The following is a 10,825-nucleotide window of genomic DNA, read 5'->3' on the forward strand; positions in this document are numbered from 1 at the left end:
TCGAACTGTGCCTTTTTTCTTTGATGAGTTCTTCCCACCTCTCAGCATCCAGTGACCTCAAGTCTGCCTTTTCTGAAGGCGCACGACTGTCTCCATGGTCTAGCGGTAGAGCCTCTGGCCGGAGAGCGGAAGGTCCGGGGTTTCGATCCCGGTCGCGTCATACCAGAAGACGTTAAAAGATGGTAATTGTTGTTACCCTGCCTGGCGTTCGGCATTAAGGGGTTAAACAAGGAAGCAGTGTACTGTGTCTGGGTTGGGTATTCATGTTAAACTACGGCATATGGTATCCCAGTGGGCTAGCACTATCCGACTTGTACAAGCAGCCACACACACATGTGCATGCACGTCTCTAGATAAGTGCAATAATCTTGAACGCGACGTTAAGCACCATTTCACCTCACATCACCCTGAGGCGCTTGCCATAAAGGAGGTCCTTTGAAGAGTGAGTGAGTTGGATTTTACACTGCCTTTCACTGACCCTGAAACAATTATATCCAATGCAGATCATGCAAGTCTATAATAGTGGGCAAGTCTAAGTTACTGCAGTTTCAATTATGAGTCTCTTGGCTCCTTTTATTATTATTTTTAAGATAAATAAACCACTGTTTTCTTCTGTAAAATATGCTCATTTCAGAGACTAGATGTTAGTCTGGATCGTGGCATGGGAAAGAACTTGTGTTTGTAACCCTGTCACTCCACTTAGGCTGCACATGTGGAAAGCCACAAATTTCAGTGAAAAATTTCCCGGATCAAAATGATCAAAACAAAGACATGCAAACCATTAGTCGTGAAACAGTACAATTCGGAAAAATGCACCCAGTGCATTAACAAAATGCCCATGGAGCTGCACGCACTGCATGTGCAGCAGCACTTTGAATGGTATTAAAGTGTAGGGTTTTTGATTGCCTGGCACCTGTGTCAATCGAACAGTGACAGTTCAACAACATGCCAAGATTAACAGAAGTGCAAAGAGCAAAGAAACAACGCCATAGGCCGAATGCAGGAAGGGGAGTCAGCTGTAACTAGGCTTTTCAATATAGATCCCAGCACCATCACATCGCCGTTGCAGATTTCAGAGGCACCATCTTGATTGGTTAGTAAGAGGTTTCCTTAGGTTTGATGAGATTTTAGTAAGCAGGGATATCTTTTGCATAGAAATGTTCGAAGGTGAACAGACTCGGAACACACAATTTCCTCATTGAAACAACCGACAATGAAAGTAAAATATAACATTATCCGAAAGAGTTTGAATTTTTTTTATTTTCCTGTAACATGGCTGAGGCGTGAGAATATTAACAACAACATTGGCAGCCATTGACAGTTGTGAGAAGTCAGTAACCGTGATGTAGGTCAAGTTCTGCCACATCCAAGTTCGGGGTGGAGAGGCATATATTTTGATTTGTTTATTATTTACTCGGGGTAATTGCTAACTACCTAATAAGACTTACACTGTAAAATAAATAATTCATAACGGGTTTTTTAAAAATATATTCGTTTCATCATTTCATCAACTCTATCTACAACCTTTCACACCTTCAATGGGAAATGGCATACTCGATTTCCAAGAAATGGCTTGCTCCGCTGATTTTCAAGATGTGACTTGTTAAGTCTAAACAGTGCAACGCAGGTTGCAATGACATATCTTTGGACTAAGTTTGGAGGCTTATTTGTCAACTTCCTTTTGAAAAACTATGTGTTTTGAACATTTATTTTGAACTAATTAAGACTATGAGTATTTCAATGGTGAACTTTAGTCATATAAATTGTTTATATAACTACCTATGACCCCTTTTTCGGAATGTTCTAAGATAGGACCTTTGTACCCTGTGTTGTTACGCGTTGCAAGAGAGCACCGTTGCTGTCATGGTAGAATGGAGATAAACCTACTGTGTTTTGAAACTTGATGTCGTCCCACTGTAGAGTAGATACCTCTTATTTATACAATTGTAACCTCGAGCTAAAGCGGTGTCAAATTAATGCAAGAGGACTAGATCTACTCTACAGTGGGACTATATCAAATTTCAAAACGCAGAAGGTTTTTCTCCTAAATAACCAACTTTCGTTGCGTGATTGTGTGTTTTAAGGTAAATAATTATTTAATGAAAAAAACAGGTGCCAAATTTTGGGTTGACGGAATATCGAAGTCCCCGTCAGAATCCTTTGTATACACAAGTCAAATGACAAGTTAGGTGACTTCACGCAAATGTAGGTTACTGAATAACTCTACTCACCAAACTGGAACAATGTTTGTTATTTTGCTGTTAAACGCCGAACTCAGCAATGTTCCAGCTATACGACGGCGGTCTGTAAATAATCGAGTCTGGACCAGAGTGAGTGAGTGAGTATGGTTTTACTCCGCTTTTAGCAATATTCCAGCAATATCACGGCGGGGGACACCAGAAATGGGCTTCACACATTGTACCCATGTCGGGAATCGAACCCGGGTCTTCGGCGTGACGAGCGAACGCTTTAACCACTAGGCTACCCGACCGCCCCGAGTCTGGACCAGACAATCCAGTGACTGATATTATGAACATCGATACACGCTATTGGGATATATGACATGCATCAACCAAGTCAGTGAGCCTGACCACCCGATCCCGTTAGTCGCCTCTTACGACAAGCATAGTCTTCTTTTACGACAATCATGGGTTGCTGAAGACCTATTCTAACCAGCGTCGTCACAGTTCGCAGACAATATGAATATTGCACCGCAAATGAAAAGACTTAACGAATCTGTGATACCTATAGTTGAACCTACTCCATCATTTTGTTTGTTTGTTGTTTAACGCCGCACTCTGGTCTATTCCAGCTATACGGTGGTGTGTACATATTCGTGTCTGAACCAGAGAATCCAGTGACTGATATCATGAGCATCGATCTACGCAATTGGAAAAAAGATTACATGCATCAACCAAGTCAGCGAGCCTGACCACCCGATCCCGTTAGTCGTCGCTTACGACAAGCCTGTGTTGCTGACAACAAATTCCAACCCGGATCGGGTCCTGCTCGTTCAAAGGGCTCGCACAGCAAGTCAAGATCTTCCCATGCAACATCTGCGGTGAGTTATTATGTAACAGATCACGGGAGAGATGAAAGTAACACTGATTTTGCGTTGACCATCGGTCAATGTAACATATTGCTTTAGCACTGGACAGTGGAGTGAAATTCTTAAGGTGGCTAATTAATGGGCTGGTCATAGATTAAAGTTAGGACGCGGACTATAAAACGTCCTGACCCTGAGCTGGAGGATACATTGCCTTTTCATACGACAATGATCCAATACCTTCTCATCGCAGCTCTGGTTGGCAGTGGTAAGTATAAACACGTCCTACTTTATTGTAAAGATCAACAGCTTTTTACAAGTTAACAACGACTCTCAAATCAGGTGGTACCTGTTGTTACCCTGTCTGGCGCTCGGCATTAAGGGGCAAAAACAAGGACTGGTCGGCTCGGAGTCGGTATACTGTGTCTGAGTGGAGTATTCATGTTAAACTGAGGCATGGTATCTAAGTGAGCTAGCACTATAAATCGGCATCAGTCCGGACTAGTACAAGCAGACACTAACTCACACACACGTGCATGCACGTCGCGACATAAGTGCAAAAACCTAGGACGCGACGTTAAACCCAATTTCACCTCTCCTCATCTGAGCTGAAGTAGAGAAGTGCTTGCTTCAAAAAGGAATAGTAAGTACGTTTTGTTACACATAATATATTCCGGGATCCTATTGGTATAGCCATCGTATTTGTTAAAGTGCTATCCTGTTACACATAGTGACTTGTTTTCATCGGGAGGTCCATTTTCCAGATTACCCGGGTCCTTACCAACAAGGTTTCACTATGAGCTTTTCTGGCACTTTGTTTCAGCCACCGCAACAAACTTCGCCCTTGGTAAACCAGCCACGACCAGCAGCACATGGGTTTCGTATAACGGCTCCCTCGCCACTGACGGCAACACCGACGGTGACTGGGAATCCGAGTCCTGCTTCGCTACAAACATACAGGACTCAGCTCCCTGGTGGATGGTGGATCTGGAGCAGGTTATCACCGTCGACAATGTCGTTATCTACAACAGAGCAGACTGCTGCGGTACGTTCATTGCAACCACAGAGAAAGTGACTGAATGTCGTTATACGCCGCAGCCAGCAATATTGCAACAATATTAGAGTGGCTTCCATTTTTCCTTTGCTATTTCTATTCTTTTACCAATCAGTGCTAACTTACCCCGGCCTCCCGTTTTCCTATTGTTCCATTGCCAACTACCAGACAGTGATAATTTAGTCCTGGCGTCCAGTTATCTAGAACTATCAGCGCTAATTACTGTAAAGTGTTGGCTTCCATTGTCTATTGCTAATCACCTATCGGCGCCAATTATCTTTTGGCTTCCCTTGTTGTTATCTTATTACCTTTGTTTTACTTACATGTACATATATGTGCTCTCTGGCTCATAGCATTCATTCACCTGATGAAGGAGTAAGCATATACTCCGAAACGTTGTGATCCTCATAATAAAGAAGTTGACATCCATAAATTATCTTCCTTATTTTAGAGTGGCTGCAATTAATGAAGTCTTCCCCCGTTAAAGTTCCGGGTTGGAATTGATCTTCAGCATCCCATGCTTGTCATGTCTTACACGTATCTGCTGCTGGACCGTTCTTATCCGTAATCCCCAACGGGTTTACTCTCACCTAGAATTCCCATTTCATTTGACGCCAATGATTATGATTAATGTTATGATTTAGCGTAAAATGCGTAAAAAGACATTGCTAGCCCTCAAACGTGGCCCATTGGCTACTTTCCCGCGTTCTCTGACACTCCGCGGTTAGACTTATAATGTTCAAAGAGCCTTTTATTCCTATATCTTCTTCAGGCGAGAGGCTTCAGATGCTGACTGTAACGGTGTACACTGAGAACCCTGACGTCGTTAGTGACGCTGAAGGAACGCCGTGTGCGACGTTCGAGGGGCCAGCTGATGACGAAGATGTCGTAACCCTTCAGTGCGAGGGCGAAGTTAGCGGAAGATATATACGCATCACTAAGCAGAAGAGCTTGGAGAACGAGTTGGACCTTCTTAGTTTCTGTGAAGTGGAAGTAACAGGTATGAGTATAGGGCACGCTTCCGATCCACACAGCGTTAGTAGTGCTGTGATAGTCTAAATACAACTTCTTATTTACGACTGTCGTAAGGCTACGAACGCTTTGTAGATGGGGATCCAGAATTAGACAATTGTCGACGTCATTACAAAATATCTTCATTACAAATGACGTTATTATTGGTGAAAACGTCAACAATGATGTCAGGCGAGTGAAAATATGATTCTTCCACGACGTTTTAGAATCCGGCATTCTGATTGGTCCCCCTGGGGTATCAAATATACGTTCGAAACTTCTAAATTGAAAAAAAAACCAAGTAGCCTAACTTCCTAATCATAATTTTTAACTTGGTCCACATAAACTCGCGTTTACCAAATATTTGCATCTTTAAATCAATTTACATCTTCTTAAAATAACCCATGATATCAAATCAGAAGATAACTATCAACTCAGTGTAACATTGTTTGTTCGAAAACCCTGCAATCCTGACGATCACTTACAGAAACGGCTACATATTCCCGTATTATGGGTTTCGGGCGCTTAAGAAACATTCGTAGTTTTCTCGCTAATCACAAGAACTGTAAAACATCTCACTCACTTATAAAAGACGACTTTATTTTAAAAACCTGCCCTGCCATCATCTGAGTATATTTACAATGTCTGTGTGACGGCACACCCGCTGTTATAGCGCGAGAAATCGCGATAAACATGGCCGTCCGAAAACGCATGATGCCCGGAACTGTATGATCCGACGATACATATTCAAAACTCCATACCCATGACTCGTTTATCCGGAATACGGTTAATCGGGTCGACTTCACAAAGAACAGTTCTGGGAGTAAAGGGATTTCACTGTACAACAAAAACCGAATGAACTATATTATCACGACAGTATCGCAGAATGACATTCATTCCTTCGATAACGTTTATCACCATTTAGGAGAATAAGACATATGCCTTCTACTTTCATAAATTACTGTTCGTTAATTATGATCAAATTAATGTCAACGGTGAAATGCTATATGATTGAGTGAGTGGGTATGATTTTACGCCGCAATTATCCAGCAAATCACGGCGGGGGACACCGACAATGGGTTTCACACATTATACCCACGTGGGTAATAGAACCCGGGCCTTCAGCGGAACGAGCGAACGCTTAAACCACTAGGCTGCTTCGCCGCCCCTTCAACATGGAGGGGTGGAGATCTATTCATAATGTGTATACTTATATTGCACTGTACTCAATACACAAGGTGCATGCTCAAAGCCCTAGCATTGTTATCCCGATCAGTAGATCAGTGTGAACTTGTTTCTCGTTCTCAGCTCCCTGGGAAGTATACAAGCTATTGAAAGTTAACCTGCCACCTAACCATCTCATCCTACCCATTCACTGCTGGGTGAACAGATCTATAATTGAATACTTTGTATAGAAAACCCTGAATATATGTTTTCTATTTCATGCTAAAATCATTTCTGTACAATTCCAGCCAAGTGTCCTTCCGGGTTTTCCCCAATAGACACCGAGTGCCTGAGGTTTGTCCCGAGTTTCGCCACATTCGCCGAGGCCCTGGTAAGTGTTCAAGGACATAAGCAAATCTCTCGAGTTCCGTTTCGAAAGCGAGCTTGAAACAAGTAAATATTCGACACAAAATCGCCCTGGGACCTTTGGTATCATAAGTTAGATGCAGGAAGACCTTATGAACCGGATTCTCTTGACTCCATATACGTTAAAGGCGAAGCAACTCTATGGTCCCTTCAGAATCCGTATCCACCCGGGCCCATTTGCACAAAACGGTCTCAGGTCTAAAGGGGCATTCACACGGTACAACTAGTTGTATACAATTTGTTGCATGCAACACATTGCATCGTGTGAACGGGCAAGTCGGTACAACTTTTGACGTATGCAACGGTAGTCGTAGCGCTAAGACGATCGTAACTCCCATACTTTAACAAAGGCTTACGATAGTCGTAGCGCTTAGATAGTTGTGCTTTGGGTGGCCCAGTCGTCTTGGATGCCGTCGCCGTTAATGACGCAGCAACTGCGTCAGCAATATTTATTGTTGGCACCCCTAATTGTTTCGTAATCCTCACTGGGTCACTATGTGAAAATTGTTCTAGTAATGATGGTCCTTGGAGACGGGTGTGTGTGTGTGTGGGGGGGGGGGGGGGGGGGGGGGGGGGGGGGGGGGGTGGCTGATTAGTTTTCACCATCCCCTTGAGTGATTGTCGTAATTGTTATCAATATCAATTTCAGTTATCAATACATATATATCACCCTATCATTATATGATATATATTACTTTTGCCTTGAGTATATGTAGAAACAGTTATCGTCCTGAAGACGGGGTTTTCTGGATTAACGAGGTTCCGTTGCAGTCAAGGTAAACCTTTGTTGCAGACGAACTGCGAGAGCGTGCACTCACACCTGCTGATGATTAAGACGGAGAGCCTTGACAACGCCGTCAGAAACTATATGGTTGAAAACAAACTCAATGGTAAGTTTGTTTTATTACTACTAAGGTAGTTTATCTTTGAATAGTTTAAAAATATATTTTCACTGTTATGCGTCATTTATCGTGCCTTTTAAACGGTTTTGTTCAAAGGATTATAAGTAAAGTTAAGGTTTTGTCCGGTACTAAACCGGTTTGGATATTTGAACACTAAAAGTACAACCCGGTGCCCTTGGTCGTCAGAGTCTGACAGATCAAGAGGTTCAGATTAATTAATTTCTGTAACTAATCCTGTTTGCGGAGAGATGGCACTGTACGTAAGTCATCATTCAGACAAATGGGTTTGGGGCTATTATTTACATTATATGTTTCGAGAGAGGTTCCCGACGGCAAAGGTCCAGAGTACAGGGTTTCTTGATTAACGGGGTCGGGACTTACTGGTTAGCTCTATCCATCCAATAAGAACCAATCACATAAACGCCATATCATCCTAATCCCAGAGAGGGCGTTTTGTTAGCCGGGTGGTGTTCGCTCGTCAGGCCAAATGCCCAGGTTCGATTCCTACATAAGCACAATGCCCATTTCAAGTATTCCTCGTCGTGATATTGCTGGAACAAAGCGAAAAAATACATATAAAACGTGTCGTAAAAACACACTCACTCGATGCTTTCAGACACATACTACGTGGGCGCCATGGACCTGGAGGAGACTGGAGTGTTTCAGTGGGTGGATGGTTCCACCGTCGACGTTCCCTGGAGAAACAAGAACGCTGGCATCGCTGCCGCTGCAGTAGAAGAAATAAAGAATGCAGCATGTGGCTACTTGAACGGAGCCACGGGAGCTTGGCAAGCCATGTACTGTAGTGAACCTAACTTCTTCATCTGTCAGAGACCACTTTAGTGATAATTTCTTGGGGATTAAAATTGTGGAAAAATTCATTGATGAGTTTGTATTCATTCATTGTCAGTTGAAAATAATTTTTTTCCAATCTCATTAAAATCAGATCTTAGTTCTCGCTCCCGCTAAACACAGATCTGAGGACATCCCATTACGGGTCACGTCAGAACGATCTTTAAAACGGCCAATCAGAGCGGCGCTTACCGGATCGGGAAAGTGACAGTCGGAATGTGTTTTCTGACCATGCAACCTCGAAAAGGTGAACACGGGGTATTCCGAATGACAGACGTGCGAAGTTCCGGGGTAGATGTGGTCTTCAGCAACCCATGCTTGTCGTATGAGACAAAACGATGGCGATTTGACTTGTCTTATCAGATAGTTGATGTCCGCTATAGGCTGAGCTATTAAGTGCCATGACCACCATCCACCCTCCCACATGAAGATCCTTGTTAAAATTGGTCTTCAGCAACCGATGCTTTGCGTAAGAGGCTACTAACGGGATCGGGTGGCCAGGCACTCTGACATGGTTGAAACATGTCATCGTATCCCAATTACGTGGATCGATGCTGTCAATCACTGGATTGTCTGGTCCAGACTCGATTACTTACAAACCACCATCATGTAGCTGGGATATTGCTCATTGCGGAGATAAACAAAACACCCACTTAGAGGGTCCAGAAATTTGATTGCTCGAGGTAACGCAGATACATCTTTGAAAATGTGTGGTGACTGCATAGTTTTCAGAAATAAAGTCTTGGCTACAGTTTTGACAACATATGACTCATGTGGCCCAGTCGTGTAAGGCGCCGCAATTCGCTGTGCAGAGTTATGTCCCTTATGTCCCTTGTGAGTTCGAATCTTGGATCGCCCCGGGTATGTTTCTAGGTTTGTCAGCACCATACCCGTGCTCGTCGGTTTCACCAAACTGGTAAACACGTCTGAGACCCGATTCCAACTCGCTCACTACCTGTTGGAAAGGTTCGCCGCCTCTTTCTGATTTATGAAGTCACCATCGAGAAGACGTGGTTGGGAAACTGGTTCCACGATGTTAACATTAAGAACCCCATGTTGTCATGCAGGTCTTTGAACATCCAATCTAACAGCGATTTTACCATTAGCACATTCAGCAACATCATTCATAACATCTGTTGGTTTGATTTACATTGACATGATATCCCAAAGATAACATCTGACGGTAAAGACATAGAGGCGCCAATGAACATTCCGCATGCAGAAACTATTATATTTGGGATAACACTTTCTTTGTGAAGTACAAGTTATAGTACTTCAATGGGTTATTCGAACCCACACTCTCAGAGTGAGACACCTAATCAGCACACAGAGTCAGTGTTCTAACCCACACAGCCACCGAGGCTTCCACAAAATAAAAATCCGACAACTGCTTTGTCTAGATCCCGGTCTTGTAACCCTCTGACAAGGGTAAATTGGCACGGCTCCCATGACCGAAAGCTATGAACACACAATGCCATATAGAAAGTCATATGTACCAAATGTTATATTCGGAATAACACTTTCTTAGTAAAAGTACTAGAATCTGTACGGTACTAACTCAGAAAGTGTTGTATCCAAATATAACATTTGTTACGCTTGACCGCTTTCTAAATGGAATTGTGTTGTCATTCAACATGTGCATGGGAAACAGAAGTTGTTGAAAACTCTCCTGTGCACACGCTTCAAGGAGATGGACTGAAAAGGGTTTGCTAAATGACACTTCATGAAAACATTTTTGGAAATATGGCAAACATACTCATACCCTGGATGAATTCAGTGACTATTTGATAGTGATTCATAAACACGTGACCATGATATAGTCGGACTCGTGCAATACACACGGATTTTAGCAGATATTTCTTATAAATATATACCCACACGCAAAAGAAACGCAAGTGGTTTTAAGCAAATAGGTAACAAACACGGAACCATAAATTGATACGAGTTTTAGCATGTAGTGAAGCATGATGGTGTTATCAATATTTTTGGTTGCATTTTGGAAGCCCCGAGTAAAAACGCAACATAAAAAAACAAATCGCCCAAAACGCTCCATTTCAATGAATATGTGGGTATCATGCACCCATATCTCGCGAAATTGAAAATGCACGAACTGTCACGAACTGTAGTGGGTATAAAACTGTGGCAGATTCTTGGACCTACCACTCCTTGGACAACAATGCCACGCCTAACTCAAATTCAGAGAAACCAGGCTATCGGACGTTTGGAAGCTGGAGAGTCTGTCCAAGATGTTGCCCGTCATTTCAACGTTAACATAACCACAATTTACCGTCTCCTGCATCGATACAATGCTACACAGACCACAGATGACCTTCTTCGGAGCGGTCGTCCTAGGGTCACCACACCTCGACA

At 43.0% G+C, this 10,825-nt stretch overlaps 1 protein-coding gene across 1 annotated transcript; it reads left to right on the top strand.

Moving 5' to 3' along the window:
• The first annotated feature begins 3,274 nt into the window (after positions 1 to 3,274).
• Positions 3,275 to 8,446, top strand: LOC139458867 (CD209 antigen-like protein 2). Its single transcript, XM_071240301.1, has 6 exons — positions 3,275 to 3,314; positions 3,870 to 4,091; positions 4,873 to 5,100; positions 6,584 to 6,666; positions 7,495 to 7,591; positions 8,220 to 8,446. Exons 1-6 carry the CDS (start codon positions 3,275 to 3,277, stop codon positions 8,444 to 8,446), a joined length of 897 nt encoding a protein of 298 aa, XP_071096402.1.
• Positions 8,447 to 10,825: the final 2,379 nt, after the last annotated feature.

This window comes from Haliotis cracherodii, unplaced genomic scaffold (assembly GCF_022045235.1).
Source record: "Haliotis cracherodii isolate W230 unplaced genomic scaffold, xgHalCrac1.p SCAF_13, whole genome shotgun sequence".
Taxonomy (NCBI): Eukaryota; Metazoa; Mollusca; class Gastropoda; order Lepetellida; family Haliotidae; genus Haliotis; species Haliotis cracherodii.

What these genes read in the sequence shown, in the direction of transcription:
- LOC139458867 (XM_071240301.1), top strand. Translation starts at nt 3,275, where the DNA reads ATGATCCAATACCTTCTCATCGCAGCTCTGGTTGGCAGTG. An exon ending in CGCAGCTCTGGTTGGCAGTG is followed by an intron (nt 3,315 to 3,869) that starts GTAAGTATAAAC and finishes ACTTTGTTTCAG; the next exon opens with CCACCGCAACAAACTTCGCC. An exon ending in GGTTGAAAACAAACTCAATG is followed by an intron (nt 7,592 to 8,219) that starts GTAAGTTTGTTT and finishes CGATGCTTTCAG; the next exon opens with ACACATACTACGTGGGCGCC.